The 17344-nt window shown below is 36.7% G+C and overlaps 1 protein-coding gene across 4 annotated transcripts; it reads left to right on the top strand.

Annotated features, from left to right (window-relative positions):
• Nucleotides 1-4329: 4329 nt before the first annotated feature.
• Nucleotides 4330-8290, top strand: LOC135582647 (APETALA2-like protein 1). Of its 4 annotated transcripts, XM_065172185.1 has the most exons (9): nt 4348-5523; nt 5605-5630; nt 5730-5760; nt 5855-5942; nt 6024-6169; nt 6420-6464; nt 6584-6687; nt 6816-6929; nt 7892-8290. In XM_065172185.1, exons 1-9 carry the CDS (start codon nt 4940-4942, stop codon nt 7915-7917), a joined length of 1164 nt encoding a protein of 387 aa, XP_065028257.1. In that variant the 5' UTR covers nt 4348-4939; the 3' UTR covers nt 7918-8290. The 4 variants fall into 4 exon arrangements, with proteins under 4 accessions (XP_065028261.1, XP_065028259.1, XP_065028260.1 ...); XM_065172187.1 differs by lacking the exon at nt 6420-6464 and having other exon boundaries at nt 4338-5523; XM_065172188.1 differs by lacking the exon at nt 6816-6929 and having other exon boundaries at nt 4338-5523.
• Nucleotides 8291-17344: the final 9054 nt, after the last annotated feature.

Below are 17344 nucleotides of genomic sequence, written 5' to 3'. Positions count from 1 at the left end.
TCTTTTTGATGCAGACAAGAAAACAGATCATAATTACATTAATAAGCACAATGGTTTAAGATTAATATGAGATCAAATTCTCAAAACTGATATCAAAGAAGTCAGAAGCTACCAGGGAAGATGAACATTATAATTACATTAATAAACATGCATATAACGAATAATAATATAGATCACCAAATATATTCGTGTGAATCTTCTTAATCTGGAGAGTAATTTTCGATTGTTCATCAAAGAAGGATCTCGTTGGGACATGCTCCAAATATAAGTTTTATAGAAAGCATCAGAAAACTAATTGTGACTTGAGTCAATATCCGAAGTTAGAAGAATACTACGAGTCATCGATCGATGAGTTATCTTTCTTAAGAAATTTCTTTCCCTCTTGCCTCTCTTAAGGGGATTTCTGGTTAGAATTGTCCTCATATTTTATTTAAACTTTAGACTCTCAAGTGCAAGTAGATTTATACAAAAATAGGATGGATCAAGTTAATCTTAGTGTATCAGATTGAAGATAGAATTATTTGAAGGGATATAATATAAAATATAACTTATTTTGAAGGGATATATATGCGTCTAATTTTGTCATAAAATTAAATTATAATTTGATTCGAGTGCTATTGAATTAAGAAATGTGGAAAAGTATTGGCTCCACTGTCAAATTTGACATTAATATAAATATAATAGAATTAAACTTAAAAAAATAAATACAAAAAATCACTAGTTTTGAAAGGATATTAAGACACACAATTTTGCCATAAAATAATTATATAGGTCCGATGTAATGATTTAAACCCAATAACCCAAAATTTATACTTCAAGAAGATCATTTGATTTGTTCGCGATCTAAATTGATGGCAACGTTTCATTGAAACCTTGAAATGTACGTTGCAATCAATAATTTGAGGGCAGAGCGAGATGGGGACCGATGGCGGATTCCATCTGCCATTTGGCATTTGTCGACAATATTCTTACGGTGGGGGAAAAAAGGACAAGCCCGTATCCACAACTTTGGGAGGAGTAAAAGATAAAGAAAGCATCACAAGATGCTTTAAGATTGGGGACAGGCTACTGATGAAGGTGCGGATGTGGGGACGCCTTATCATATTTTATTCGAGCGAATAATTCAAAAGAAATATCTTATTATTATTTTCCCTTTTAATATTATTTTCCATCGTGTTTGACTGACTGCGCTTTGTGGAGGGAGGAGAGGAGACGCCATATCCACTACTTTGGAGGAGGGTTCCAAGGGACGGTGGGCCCCGAGGGACGAATCTGCGTCGACGGAAGGCGACCACCATCGGGTGGAACGACCGGCTGCAGCAGGTTGCGGCCCGGGGAAACGCCCGCAACCGGAAAGCAAAAGGTCGGGTAGGGGGATACGAGGAGGCCTTTCGGTTTTAAGGTTGTGGAGAAGATTACTGTAATGGGAAAAGGTCCGATGAGAGAGGGATGGGCGGGGGTGGGACCCGTGGTGGGTGGGCGAGTGGGGGCGTCTTGCTTTTGGTTCTTTCCCTCTCGTGCTCTCTCTGTCTCTATCATGCGTTTTACGTGTCATCATCCCCCCACGACGCTTAAAGGAACGGGCCCAGATTCATCTGCTCCGGGATGCATCTCTTCCCAAACCCATCCCCACCCCCTCGTTTTAATTCAGGGCGACTTCGCGGACGAAGAAAGCCCTCGAGCTTTCCTTTCTTTTATTTTTTCTAGAACGTTCCAATTTTAAAATAATTTCATGGAGCATTTTTAATCATATAAAAATATTATTTTATCTTTTTTTATTGAATTTATCATCGTTATTATCTTTGTCATTACTCTTAGGTTCTCGTCACCCTCGTTAGCTCGCACATGGAGAAACATATGACCAGAGAGATAAACGATGAGACAATGGCGGATAGGAGTACGATAATTAGTTTTAAAAAATATTTTATAAAAAATTATCAAAGTTGGAACCCTAAGAAATTTTCAAAGTTAATGAGTTTTTTCAAGAATTCATCCTTTTAATTTATTATTTAGAGTATTAAAAGTACTTTAGTTTATATTTTGTACCTAATTTTAAAATAAAACTAATTAATAATAATTGCAGTTGAAAGTTTCTAATATATAAGTTTTTAGTGGATATTAATTAAGAAATAGATCCTTGATATATAGATATATCATTTTGAATCCTCGATTTAACATAAATAAATAAATTATAACTGAACTAATATTTTTAAGTATAAAATTATATAATTTAAATTTAAATCAAGAGTAAATTATAGTAAACTTTGTTACATTATTATCGTACTAATATTTCATCTATCATGAAAATAATTAACTTTCTCAATGGAGGATTATAATCTTTGGATCGTCTTTTGACTTTCGAAATTAATAGATGATATGCTTAAAAACTATTTACAAAACTCTTAATTTTTAAAAAAATTCATTGTCATATCATTTTTTAATATAATATAATATAATATCCTAACTTAATTTTATATGAAAATTAGACTAAGATTTGAACTGATTTATGAGAGCTTGAGGAGCATACTATTATTAATCTAGATATAAATATTTCAAACGAATAACTCAAGTTTAAAAAAAAATAATTGGTCAATTATTTCACACGACTATTGTTTTATCTCAAAAGAGACTATATTAGATAAGATAACAAGTACACTATGTGCCATGGAGATTAGCATGTAAAAAAAAAAAAAAAAAAAAGAAAGCCAATGGTCACTTTCCTCTCCAAATAAAAAGATACCCACTTAGCCCTCGCATGATTTGCAAGTCAATTAATACTTTAACTAATCTCTTTATAGACATAAGAGATTATTATATTAAAAAATAAATTCATCATAAAAAATATATCTCCCACGAGATTAAGAATAGTCCACAAAGGGGCAGACTCCATCCAAATTCAACTTATACCAATTAAGAGGGGTGTGTTCTACCTTCCATGTTAGACAAAATATGTATGCAATTAAAGCAACCAAAATATCTTCCGTAAGTCAGCTTCTATCATATCATAAATCCATAAAGTTAAACTGGACCGCTAATTTACTTTCAAATAGATTTATTACGCTTCTTATGAAAGAACACTCGAAGAAGAAAAAAACCCCACTAGAGTCGGATCGAGATCACAAAAATAGCAAGTTGTTGCAAAGTTAACACCAGACTAGATCATAATATTTATTATTATATATGCAAAAATATACAGGTGTTTGGGCGATGAGTCTTCTTAGTCTACATGAGTCACATGAGCCATGAGATTCACATGACTTCTGTCGTTGTATTGGACGATGTACTTCCCATCCAAGTCCCATTAACACTCGATCTCTTAAGGCAAAAAGTACAACGAGGGAGGGATGGGCGTCACAGCTGTTTGATATTGATAGCGCAAATGGACCGAGGTGTGTAGTGGCAACGTTGCTTCCATCTGTTCCGCGACTTAATAGACCTCGTCGGTCACAGCTATTCAACGGCGTTTAAATTGGTGGGTTGGACGCCCCTTAGTACATACGGAGTCCTGCGTCCGATAACCATTGATCGACTATCAATGGTTAGCACTGTTGTCGATGCTCCAAACCAATCCTCCATCACTGCTGATCATGGAAACAAATATATGACATGAGAACTAAAGTTTTCTTTTCCTTTTATCGCCACAAATTATAATTTATTATACAAATATAATTTATTTCCGTATATGTTGAGTCAGTTCTTAATTTTTCTAGCTCGAAACTAATTCGAAGTCAATCATGCCTTCTTCCCTGTCATCTCATCTCAGTCATTCCGTTGGTGATGTCTTTATTTCTATATCAGGACCGATTTATATTCAGAAAAATTCGATGTAGGTTTTTTTACCACATTTGTACACCGTGATATTTGTGTGGGAGGAAGGTGTCGTGGCATGGAAATAACACATCGGTGGTCTCGGCATATTTCCAATTATGAACCATGAGAGCCCATACGCCATCCGTACCGATCATTTCACCCGTTCCTCGTAATGCGTCAATGGAACCGTTCATCACGCTCGTGCACGCATCTCCACGTAGAGAGTTCCTGCGGCTCGGTCTGCTCTCAAACGGTGACGTTGCTAAGAAACAATATTATTCCTTAAACTAATCCTCTACCTCTTTATCGTGTCCCTACACACGTCATGGCCACGAGGTATATACTGTTATCTATTATTAATATAAAGCATCTCGCGAATCACGGGACGCCATGCCCGTCCATCTGATTCGATCGGACGGCCACGACGAATCCTCCCTAAAGCGAGTCAAGATCTTTATCATCAAGCTTCACGCAGACGACAACCGGCTTCTCCCGGTCACCCGATCTCGTCTTTCAACTCACTCCCTATATTTGTCGCAGCAGCACCAGAGAAGCCTCCGAGCTACCCTGGCTTCCCTTCTTTCCGTTTGCCGCCGACCCCCGCCGCCTTCTCCGGTGGGCCGTCGCTCTACCCTCCATTAGAGTCCGTCACTTTCTCCAAGGTTTTCGCTCTTCGATCTTTATTGTCCTTTGGTTCTGCTCGTTCGATCTCTTTGATATTGGTTTCCATTTGTTCTTCTTCCCCGCCGTGTTGCTGAGCTCCCGATCGGATCCGGTGTCAAGTGTTTCGTCTCCGGTCTCGTAGTTCTTGGTTTTTGTGGGACAACGGTGTGGGACAGGAGGGCTATACGAACGAAGTAAAGAGAGAGAGAGCGAGAGAGAGAGAGAGAGAGAGAGGCTGGAGCGCTGGCGTTAGATGCGTGTGAGAACGAAGTAATTTGATCGTCGAAGACTGAAGGCAGATGTTCCGTAAGAACGACTCGGCCTTATCCTGCTTCTATCTCTTCCTTCTCTGGTTCTTCTTCCTAAAATAGCGTTGACGAACCCTAAGAACCTTAGGCTCGGATTAGTGGTTTGAGATCAGGTAGAGGTCGAACCAGATCGAACTCCTTTGATCCCGAGAGGGGTGATGTTGAACCTCAACTTGCCGTGGTCTGGCGAGTTGACGGCTTTTGAGGGTAAGCCTGTCGAGGAGGGTTCCGGCGCTGGCCAGATGGATGATTCTGGAACTTCCAATTCGTCTGTCCTAAATGCAGAAGCCTCGGTCGATGTGGCCGATGAGGATTCTTGCTCGGCCCAGCCTGCCGCGGCTTTCGAGTTCAGTATCTTGAAGAACTCTGCGTCGGTCGAACGCGAGAACGAAGTCGAAGAGGAGATGTTTGAGGAGGATCAGCGACGGCCTGGATTACTCACCAGGGAGCTCTTTCCAGCAGCGCCGGTGGTTCCGCATGTTCCCCAGCTGCCCTTGGTGGATTCTTCCTCGTCTTCGTGTAGGGCACATTGGATGGATCTTACTTTTTCTCAAGTGGACGGACCAATAGAATTGAGAGTTCTCCATCAACAGCAACAGCAACAGCAACAGCAGCTGCAGCTGCAGCAACAACAACAGCAACAGCAGGCAAAGAAGAGTCGCAGGGGGCCACGGTCTAGGAGCTCGCAGTACCGGGGTGTCACGTTCTACCGCAGGACAGGGAGATGGGAATCTCACATCTGGTTAGCAAATTGGTCTTTTGAATCTTAATTCGTCTCCCCTAAATTTGGGTACATTGACATGAGTTTGCTTCACGTGTGCAGGGACTGCGGCAAACAAGTGTATCTTGGTGAGCAATTCAATTTCTTCTCATTATTGATACTTATGCATCGGAAAAAACATTTTTGTTTGTAACTAGTCTTGAATTTGATCGGTTGGATATTGATAGGAGGTTTTGACACTGCTCATGCTGCTGCAAGGTGAGAATCATTTTCTTATCTAGTACTTGGTCTTTTTTCTGTTGTATCTTCCTATTTGGGGAAGAATATATGGGTAGCAAAATTTTATCTTCAGGGCCTATGATCGAGCAGCAATCAAATTTCGGGGAGTTGATGCTGATATCAACTTCAATCTCTGCGACTATGAAGAAGACCTGATACAGGTAACTAAATGCCATAAAAAAGGATCGATTTGCTTCATTATATTTTTTGGATTTTTTTTAATGTTTTGTTTAAACTTTTAGATGAAAAATCTATCAAAGGAAGAATTTGTACATATACTTCGTCGCCAAAGCACTGGATTCTCGAGGGGTAGTTCAAAATATAGAGGAGTGACCCTTCACAAGTGTGGTCGCTGGGAAGCCCGCATGGGGCAGTTCCTTGGCAAGAAGTAAGAAATTTATCCTGAAGTCCATGAATAAGTTTGCTGCAGTCCTTTTATTTCAGATCTGGATGAGTTCTTTATCTTTGCATGTTGTTTTGGTTCTTGATGCAATAGTTCTATCCCCTGCACAAATTACTACAGCTGATATGTGTAGATAAATTGGGAAATCTTTGAGATGTTAGAGTTCGGTCCTTTGGCAAATAAAGGTTGCAGAAAAACCCAATTTTTACCAATGAGAATATTAATGGATGTGCAGGTACATTTATCTTGGGCTATTCGACAGCGAAATAGAAGCTGCAAGGTTCTCTTAAGCATTGATCGTCTCATTATTGTTGATGAATCTCAGATTATTAATTTTGACTTCATCTCACTTATGTTCTGAGACCAAATTTTTTGTTTCGCCTTGTTTATCTACAATAGGGCTTATGACAAAGCAGCTATAAGGTATAATGGAAAAGAGGCTGTTACCAATTTTGAGCCAAGTGCTTACGAAGGAGAACAACTTTCTGAGGGCAACTCTGAAGGTATAATTGACATATTGCAGTGTCTTTCTAAGCTCTTTTAGGAGATGTGATTCTGTGAATAGAGTGCATTTTCTCTCAATACAAGTGTATCCACTTATTGGAGGTCAAATATTCTGTTTTGGCCGCAGGCCATGATCTGGATCTGAACTTGAGTATTTCCCAACCAAGTGTCAACAGTCCAAACGGCGATCAAAATCCATTGGGTTCTTCTCAGTTCAAAGCTTCTGATGCTGACACAGCAAGTATAATCAGTTTACCATAGCCATAACTTTTGCTAACCCTTTTCACAACTAGTGACTTCTTATAAATCCATCTCCTCTTTCCTGCATAATTTACATACAGACCTTGTGTTTTTTGGAGGTATTATGATTTTGTTTTCCCGTTTTATTTTTTTTCCTGCAACACCATTGACGTGATAACTTATGATTTATATAACAAATACCTTTTACATCAACAAGGGGACCACTGTAGAGAAACCCCGTTGATCCTTACCATCAGCCCCATCGATGTCCTTAGCCAACTGTGAATGGTACCCTGCATCCATCCATCCATGATTATTGCCAAATCTTGTTTGGACTATGGAGTCTTTTTCAGGTTTCTTTTGTGGGGTGCTTAAATTGGATTCTTTTTATAGCTTATGTCATGATTTCTTAATTTAGTGCATTGTACTTTTGCACTAACGTGGTTGTCCTGAAAGCAACATTTTAATTGTGGTCTTTCATGAATCATTCAACATCTGATTTAATGCTGTATGTATATCATTGGTTGAAAGCCTTTCTCTCAATGTGCATGTAATAAAATGGCTTAGCTGTGCAAGTCTAGCTGCTTTAATCTGTTTCCATTATTTGATGTGGAGTTTGACAGTAAGGTACCCTCTCAAGCTTAGTGCCTATTTCGGCTTTTATGCCTCAGAAAATGCTTTCAATCTCAAATAACTTGCATGAATCATTGTTGCCATAAAATCAACAAAAAATTGAAAATAAAAAAAATAAAATCATCATGTACTCGTAACTTGGTGCAATCTGACATGGTGGATTTGGCTAGCTGTTCAGTGTTAGATATCACATAAAGCATTCACTACAACAAGTTGTAGGAACTACAGTCCATGGATGTGTTGAATCTGATTGCTACTTGGCAGTCTTGGATTTTTGTTGCGTTTGATGACATTGTTAGTTGGTCTAATAGCTTCTACCAACAAATGCAGGGCAAGGTGAGAGAGAGGAACTCTGATGGTGCTTCGGGTACTTCCCAAGCTCACCCAATCTGGAGTTGGCCGACAAATGGGTCATCTCCTTTTCCACTGTTCTCTACTGCAGCATCATCAGGATTCCCAACGACCAATGTGATGGCTGCACTTCCTCCACTACGACCACCAACTTCAGCAACCCACCATCTCCATTTCTTCCCATAAGCTACACCGGATCACTCTTTCAGGATCTGGATCTTGGAAGCTCGATGCAGATGCACCAACAAATGTGCTGGAAACTCTGGCGCTTCTTCCCCTTTCACTTCTTTGTGTGAACCTTAGTTGTTTGTTTGTCATTTACCGTACATTGCGTTTGATCTGAGAAACCGGTGGAGCAGATTTGAGTGTGATTTGACAGCTCTTTTGCATTCAAGCTATCCAAGATATTTGGGCCCTAACTTATCTTAATCGGAGCCGTAAAAGAAATCATAGCTGAGCAATTTTGGTCAACAATTCTCTGTTTATGATCGCGTAGGTACAACAGTCAGTACAAGTGACCCAGTAGATGGACATTAAGTTACTCAGGGAGCACTATGGAAGTAGCCTTTGGATATAGAGTAGGGTCTCCGATTTGTACCTTAACCTCATTCGCTTCCATGTGATCGCCAGTAGGGCATAGGGAACGAGTCCCTAGAGACGTGCCGTTCCAGCTGAAGTTGTGAAACCGTGGTAGGAACAATGATACATGAATCACATGTTATTTATTTTTCTGTGATTAAGAATATGATGATGTTATTAAATGGGATTGTAATACCATCTACGTATAATCATTTGTCTCTAATTAAATCTTTAAATATCTTACAATCACAAAAGCTCAAAATGATGGGATTAACGGCGTAGGATGAACCAAGTTTTTGGATTAAAAATAAAGAGCTTTTTCAAACAAGTCAACTCTTTCCTTTTAGTATTGTGGTGCCAATTATCTTCTTTTATATTAAATGTGAAGAAATGCGTCACTGCTTACGCACGCTTGCTGGTGATTGCCTATACAGTATTTCTCGATCCGTGTGTTGAAATCAGCCACTAATATTGAGGTCTTAGAAATCGGAGACCGTCTCGACACAGAATATGCTTCTTCTGCCTGCGGCTTTCCCCCTGATCCGATTCCTAAGTCGTGACGCTACATAATAAAGTCTTTGATACCACACATGAAATTAAACAAGGCAATTACTACATGATTAAATAGCCGGTGGCCCATCTACTATTTTCTATTATAAAACTGTCAATAAGATGCGAGAACTCCATATCTGATTCCCAACACCCCGAGAAATCATGATATCCTCGAAGCATAATGGGATCTATTTATTGTGTGCTATGACAGCCACATGGTAGAAAATTGCTGGTGTGCTAATAATAACCGATAAATGTGCTAACTTAGGTGTTGAAATGATCGGATCGAGAAACCTTTTTTGATCTTGACCTTCGTATAGGCAATCGTAAAGAAATCTAACGATGATATTACATGCGCAATGAAAGAACATAAAAATAAAATCTCAAATTAATATGTTTGTCATCGTGTGAAGATTGGTGTACAAAAACCCACAAAACTTAAATCCATATATGAGATAGTGTTTTACCTAAGGAGATCGTATATCCCTGAAATCCTACATATTTATGGGAGAGGATGAAGGAGGTCAAGCATCATCCTCTTTAGCGGCGACGATGCTTCTCAAATCTCCACGCCTATTATTTGAGGAGAAGAAGGGGAGAAGAGAATAGAAGGTGACACCTAGGAAGCCCTAGCCTATGGGCTTTTTAGAGGCTCCCAATTAACTTAACCCTATTAGATTCTACCCTATTGGGTATTGGATTTCCATCTAATTACCCAAACCTCTTAGGCTAGTGGGTCTCTACCCAATAATTTCTTATTAGCTCTTATTGGATCTCATCCATAGGATCTAGTAATTCAGGGGCTTATTGAATATCCAATAAGATATGGGCTCCGATAGATATCTCATATCTGAACCTCTACTCGTCGCAACGTCTACCATATGTGTGTGACCCTTGTTAGGATCAAGAATGATACTAAGAGGGGGGGGGGGGGGGGGGGGTTGTATGAATTAGTTCAATAGATAAAAATGATCAATTTAAATGATTTCGAAAAACTTCGTATGATGAAACTCTTGGTTTTATGAAAAATCATTTTAAGAATATGTTTGATTTGAATAAACTTGTACGTGAGTAGAGAAGAGGGGATCGGACAATTTATAATGAAATAAAATATAATGCAATGCAAGTAAAGAAAATAAGCAGAAAGGAAAGTACACATCGGAATTTATAGTGGTTCGATCGTTGTGGCCTATATCCACTTCTGATTTCTCCTCCGTTGAGGTTATCAGCATCCACTAATGGTCTTTCTTTAATAGGTAAAGACCAACCACCTCTTTATAATGCTTTTTCCTTTCACGGGTTTAGGAGATAACCCTTATAAGCCTCACACGTCTTCTTGGATGATTATAAAGCTAAAGAGATGGAGGAGGAGGACTCTTTGTACTTTTATAAAACTTTTACATCCCAACACTTAAAGATTTTTTCACACTATGATTGTACTTTGTTACCCTTTCATACAGAAAAGGGTGGGGTATTTATAGGTTCCAATGACTTCAAAATTGAAGCAAAAAAGTATCTCATCCCAGGTTTCCAAGGTACTGGCGGTATCACCACTTGATACTCTAATATTGGGCAGTACCATTGCTCAGATACTAAGCTCTACCAACGGTACCATCGCTCAATCTGGGCGGTACCACTGCTTAGTCCACTTGGGATACTGCTCCCTAGGCGGTTCACAGCCAGAGAAGGTCCAACAACCTGGTGGGGCCTTGAATCTGGCTCATACCAGTCCAATTACAGGCTCAATTGGCCCTTAACAAGGTTAATGAGATTACCTCCTAAACCTAATCCTAATTATTTGCTAACTATGATTTTTAAGGCATACACTAAATAAAATAAGCCCGATAAGTCTAGGTTTCTTCCGGCGAGCTTCCGACGGACTTCCGATGATCTCTCGGTAATCTTCCAATGGACTTCCGGCAAGCTCCTGAACTTCATGACGATCTTCTTGGCATGTTCCGACGAGCTTCTTCTCGGTCAATTCTAGCAGCATTTCCGATGAACCTCTAGACTTCCGATGAACTCTCAAACTCCTAACGAAATCTCGATTTTAACTCCGACACTTCGTTTTGCTTTATGCCTTGATCACTATCGTAGTTAATCATGCACACTTTTCAATATATAGATTTGATCAAATAATTTACCAATTGATTTCATCATTAAAATTCGAGATTCAACATTATCCCCCTTTTTTATGATGGCAATCAATTGATGACGGTTAATCTTAACTCCTCCTATCTATATGCCATACTTGAGAAAAGACACTCTTGAATTCAAGGCATTTTAATTGAAGCATCAAACCGATAAGTTATATGCATTTAAACTTATCGATATGCACATCATGATACCAATCATGATTTACCATCTTAAAATACGATACCACATATTTATCATAATACAAATGATGTCAAGGCATGACATCCATTTTTAAGTTTAATATAGAATGATAATAGACAATCATCATTTTCAAGTATGATACAAATTTAAAATATGAAATTTAGCAAGATTCAAATTTCAAAGATGATAATTCATCAATCCGAGGCATGATAACAATTGTAAGTATGAAATTAAGCGTGATAATCTCAATGATAGACAATTATCATTTTGATTCAAAATCAAGTATGAATAAAATATTTTCAAGTATTCATGCCATATTACGATACATTTCAAGCATTCATGATACATTTCAATTATCTACAATACATATGATGCATATGCAATACATTTGGATATTTTTTAAGTATTTACGATGTATTTGATAATTCCAATCATATTTCAAGTAATCGTAAAATATTTAAGAAATTACGATAAAATACATTTGACACATTATTTCAAACATTCATAATGCCAATTTGTCATCAATTTATCATATTTCTCCCCCTTTGTCATCAACAAAAAGAAAATGGGCAATCGTCTCAAGCAACGAGAAGGAAAGGTTCATGAATAGTGTATTTATTAAGAAGAATCAAAATATTGATAGTTTATAAATATCCATCAATAAAATTTGTTTCTCATTAAAAATTTATAAGAGTGAAAACCGTGAGATATGTATTTGTCAATGAAATCCATAAGTGAAAGGACTAAGTGTATCAAAAATCAAGGGTATGAAGTAAATTTGATACCAAGTAAATTGAAATTCCGGATTTCATGAAAGCTTTATTTGTGAAAGCTTTATTTACGAAAAATTGAGAAATTCTGGAAAAGATATATAACAAACTCATGCATTCGGATAGTTTAACATCCCTAACTTTCTTTTACTGAAATCAAATTATTCTTCATTTAAAGGTTTTGTAAAGATATCGGCTAATTGATGTTTCATAGCAAAAAATGAGAAGTTAAGCAAAAACTTTGCATGATAACTACTTTTAGTTTTTGAAATGGACAAGCTAACATTTTGCTTTAGATGTGCAAAAGCCTCTTTTTGGTTCTTCTTGAGATGTGCAAGAAGAGAAAGAAGAGTAGGGGAGGAATTTATTCTCCATCAAGAACCAAATTCATGAAAGTTAAGTTCCATTAAATCAAGCTTCTACTATAGTAAAGAGAGAGGATTCATCATAAAGAATCAAGATGTCCATACAAAAAAAAAAAAATCAAGTCCCTATTCTTGCGAATGATCATCACATACTAAAAGTCCATGAATAAAAATTCATAAATCAAATGCCTTTTCTTGTAAATAGAATGAAGAATGATTTATAGGAATTGATAAAAGATCAAGTCATTAATCCAAAAATCCATGAATTATGACTCTTCCTGTGCAAATAGAAGGAGGAAGGACTCATGATCATCACATGAAAATAAGACATTAAGTTGTAAATACCAAAAGTGGAATATTTTCTTTTGTAAATATAATGAGAAAGAAAAAGCGATCTTGATTTAAAAAGAAAACTCAAGTTATGAAAAACTAAGAAGTTCAAAAAATGTATCAAGGAATTTATGCATTCAAAAGATTTATCATGCCTAATTCTTAGAGTATTGCATGCATTATACCATCATCAAGAAGTGAATCATTGAAAAGCACATTACGTCCAAAGGTACATCATTATCATGAGTATTGCATATATAATCAAAGTGCGTTATATCATGTATGATTCAAATCATCATCAAACCTTTCTCCCCTTTTGTCATCAACAAAAAGGAGAAAAGTGCAACTAGTATAATTTTTTTTTGAGATGTACAAGATAACATATTTTTTCATCTTCTTGAAATGTGTAAGTTAGCAAACTTTGCTTATCTTGAGATTTGCAAGCTAGCACTTCTTGCTTCTCTTTTGAGATGAGCAAGCTAGTAAGTTTTGCTCCCCTTTTGTCATTGTCAAAAAGAAGGGATGATGTTACAATAGTGCAAAACTTTTCTCATTACATCATTTTTCAAATCATCACATAAAATATATCAAGAAAAAATAACTTGGTGATGAGATATACAATTCATGAAAATAAATTTTAAGTTGTAAATATCAAGAGACAAATTATGATTCTTTTGGATAGCGAAAAAAAGAATCATATTAAACAATCATGATTCATAAGAATCTCAAGTTCTTATTATCTAAGAATCAAGATCATGATGTAGATAAAACTCCTATTTTTATAAAAATCAAAATAAAATCATAGGAGAAAAAAAATATCTCGATTTATGTATAAGAAATCTCAAATTGTCAAGATCATGATTTATATATTAAAAAAATCAAGTTATAATTCAAAAAATCATGATTCATAAAAAAATCTCCTCTTTAATAAACAATAAGAAGAAAGGAGAACATGGTTCATGCATAAGAAATATTGAGTCATCAAGTGAAGGAATCATGATTCATGTGACAAAAAGATTGTCGATTCATGCATTTGAGTAAATATTTTTTAAACTATCATCATGCATAATTTTAAAATATAAAACCATCAAGTATGATACAAACATTTATTTTCAAAACATTCATCATTATTTTCAACTCATTCAATTTGTCAAATCATCAAAATCACTTTCAAGAGATTCTAAATGACATAAATAGATTTATCAATTTCTTATTGAAAACTCGATAAGATTTTAAGGATAGAGACATTTTCAAGAATAATGCATTGTCCCATATTTATGAGTTTCGATTTATGTGATATATTTTATACAAACACGCCTTTTTCTTTTATACCAAATAAAAATATGCATCATCGATTAAAACCAAAACCAAGATTTTACAATGATCATCAAGATCAATTGTGTAAACAAAAGGTTTCAAATAATCATTGCATCATCATCAATCATGACTTCATTGAATATAAAGCATCTTCAATTAAAATCATTTTATAACTGATAGTTCTAATTCTAATGATCTTTCTTTTATTATTTTGGCTAGAGAGCTTTATGAGATATTTTGGATTTCCAGTCATAAGCCTTGAGCATCCACCATCAAACTATTATTCCTGCTCCTAGCTTGTGATTGTAGACACATCTATAAGAAATGAGGTTTTCTTTTAGGTACCCATTTTACCTTGGGTTCCTCATAAATAGACATACCTAATTTATCATTTTGCATTGAGTCATTTAAGATTCTTTTAGAGACCCAAATTAACTTATGTGGACTATACCTCTTAAATGGACATTTATAAGTAACATGTTCGAGTTTACAACAAAAGTTATATTTGGTGGGGGGGGGGTGATATATGTAAGGTAGGGCCTTTAACAAAGGTAGTTGGATTTTGGTAAGAGCTACTCACAAATCCGATTTCGCATCTTCTATGAACGTGATTCTTATTGGCAAGTATCATGTTCAAGGACTTGCTACCAACCTTAAAATTTTCTAGAGTTTCTTTGAGTAGCAAGTTTTCCTTTTCAAGTACCTCTAAGTGTTCACACTTAGTGCATGGAGGCAATGAAGGATTATCATATTTAAGTTTTCTAAATTTATTATTTAAAAGAGCATACTCCTTTTTCAAACAATTAAACCTTTTGCTCATTATTCTACATGCATCGAACAAATCATGAAAAGCACTTAAAAGCTCATTGAAAGATAAATTTATATCTAATGAACTACTTACCTCATCTTTGATAGCCATTAGTGCGTAGTTGGTGATTTTCTTGTTGCTTTGTTCTTCATCTTTGGAATCGCTCGAGTTATCCCACGTTGCTTCGAGTGCCTTCTTCTTCTTTGGTTGTTTCTTCTTCATTTGGGGACATTCACTTTTGAAATGTCATGGCTTTTTATATTTATAGCATATAACTTATTCTTTCTTGGGTTCAATTTTATTTTTAATGTCATTTTTAGATTCATTTCTTTTTATAAATTTTTTAAACTTTTTTGTCAAGAATCCCAAGTCATCATCATAGTCCTCATAACTTGAACTTCCTTTCAAGTGATCTTCATAAGTTCTTAGTGCTATATCATTCCTGTTCTTTGGAAGGTTGTTCTTAAGCTCTTCATGAGCATTGTAAGTCATTTCGTAGGTCATCAAAGACCCAATAAGCTCTTCAAACGAAAAATTGTTCAAGTCCTTGGCTTCTTGAATTATCGTTACTTTAGGATCCTAACTCTTTGAGAGGGATCTTAATATTTTGTTAACAAGTTCAAAATTAGAAAAAAATTTACCAAGTCCTTTTAGACCATTGACGACATTCGTAAATCGGGTGTACGTGTCTCCAATGGTCTCACTTGATTTCATCAGAAAAAATTCATAAGTATGGACTAAAAAATAATTTTGGACTCCTTTACTCTACTAGTGCCCTTATGAGTGATTTCGAGTGTATACCAAATATCAAAAGCCATTTCACAAATAGACACTCGATTGAACTCATTTTTATCTAAAGCGCAAAACAAGGCATTCATAGCCTTGACATTTAAAGTGAAAGTCTTCTTCTCTATCTCATTCCAATCGTTCATTAGAAGAGAAGACTTTTGAAAGCTATTTTTCACAATGTTCCATAACTCAAAATCCATAGAAATTAGAAAAATCCTTATTCTAGTTTTCCAATAGGTGTAATCTATCCCATTGCACATGGGTGGACGTGTGATTGAGTAACCGTCTTGGTTGCCGATAAATGCTATCTCTCTTGGGTTTCAAACCAAAATGAGAGTGACCTCACTATGATACCAATTGTTAGGATTAAGAATGACATTAAGAGGAGGAGGAGGGGGGGGGGGGGGGGGGGTGGTTGTGGGGAGTTTGAATTAGTGCAGCGGATAAATACGATCAATTTAAACGATTTCGAAAAACTTCATATGATAAAACACTTAGTTCTATGAAAAATTATTTTAAGAATATGTTTGACTTGAATAAACTTATAAGTGAGTGGAGAAGAGGAGATTGGATAATTTGTAATGAAGTAAAATAGAATGCAGCACAAATAAAGAAAATAAGTAGTAAGGAAAAAACACACCGGAATTTATAGTGATTCGGTCGTTATGACCTACATCCACTTCCGATTCCTCCTTCATCGAGGTCATCGGCGTCCGTTAATGGTCTTCCTTTAATAGGCGAAGACCAACCACCTCTTTACAATGCTTTCTCCTTTTCACGGGTTTAGGAGATAACCCTTACAAGCCTCACATCTCTTCTTGGATGATTACAAAGCTAAAGAGAGGGAGGAGGACTCTTTGCAGTTTTACAATACTTTTACACCCTAATACTTAAAGATTTTTTCATACTATGATTGCACTTTGTTATCATTTCATGCAGAAAATGGTGGAGTATTCATAGACCCCAATGACTTCAAAATTGGAGCCAAAATGTGTCTCATCCCAGGTTTCCGAGGTACTGGCAGTACCACCGCCAATACTGGGCAGTACCACTGCCTAACACTCTGACACTAGGTGGTATTAGCGGTACTGGCGGTACCACCACATGACAGAGTCTCATATACTGAGCTCTGATGGTACCACCGCTTGGCGGTAATAACTGTTGGTGGTACCATCGCTCAGTCTGGGCGGTAACACCACTTAGTCTGGGTGGTACCACCATATAGACTACCTAGGAGATCGCTCCCTAAGTGGTTCCACCACCCTAGTATGGTAGTGCCATCGCCAGACAAGGTCCAGCAACCTGGTTGAGCCTTGAATCTAGCCCAAACTAGTCCAATTACGGGTTCAATTGGCCTTTAATAGGGTTAATGAGATTACCTCCCAAACCTAACCCTAATTATGTGCTAACTATGATTTTTAAGGCATACACTAAACAAAACAAGCATGGTAAGTCTAGGTTTCTTCTAGCGAGCTTTCGGTGATCTTCCGACGATCTCTCGGTAATCTTCTAGTGAACTTCTGACAAGCTCCTAGACTTTACGATGATCTTATTGGCGAGTTCCGATGAGCTTCTTAGCATTTTC

This window comes from Musa acuminata, chromosome BXJ3-10, assembly GCF_036884655.1.
Source record: "Musa acuminata AAA Group cultivar baxijiao chromosome BXJ3-10, Cavendish_Baxijiao_AAA, whole genome shotgun sequence".
NCBI classification, from domain to species: Eukaryota; Viridiplantae; Streptophyta; class Magnoliopsida; order Zingiberales; family Musaceae; genus Musa; species Musa acuminata.
The sequence above is the reverse complement of the archived record's forward strand: the minus strand, read 5'-3'. Positions and strand labels throughout refer to the sequence as shown.

What these genes read in the sequence shown, in the direction of transcription:
- LOC135582647 (XM_065172185.1), top strand. Translation starts at nt 4,940, where the DNA reads ATGTTGAACCTCAACTTGCCGTGGTCTGGCGAGTTGACGGCTTTTGAG. An exon ending in ATGAAGAAGACCTGATACAG is followed by an intron (nt 5,943 to 6,023) that starts GTAACTAAATGC and finishes TTAAACTTTTAG; the next exon opens with ATGAAAAATCTATCAAAGGA. An exon ending in GGGCAGTTCCTTGGCAAGAA is followed by an intron (nt 6,170 to 6,419) that starts GTAAGAAATTTA and finishes ATGGATGTGCAG; the next exon opens with GTACATTTATCTTGGGCTAT.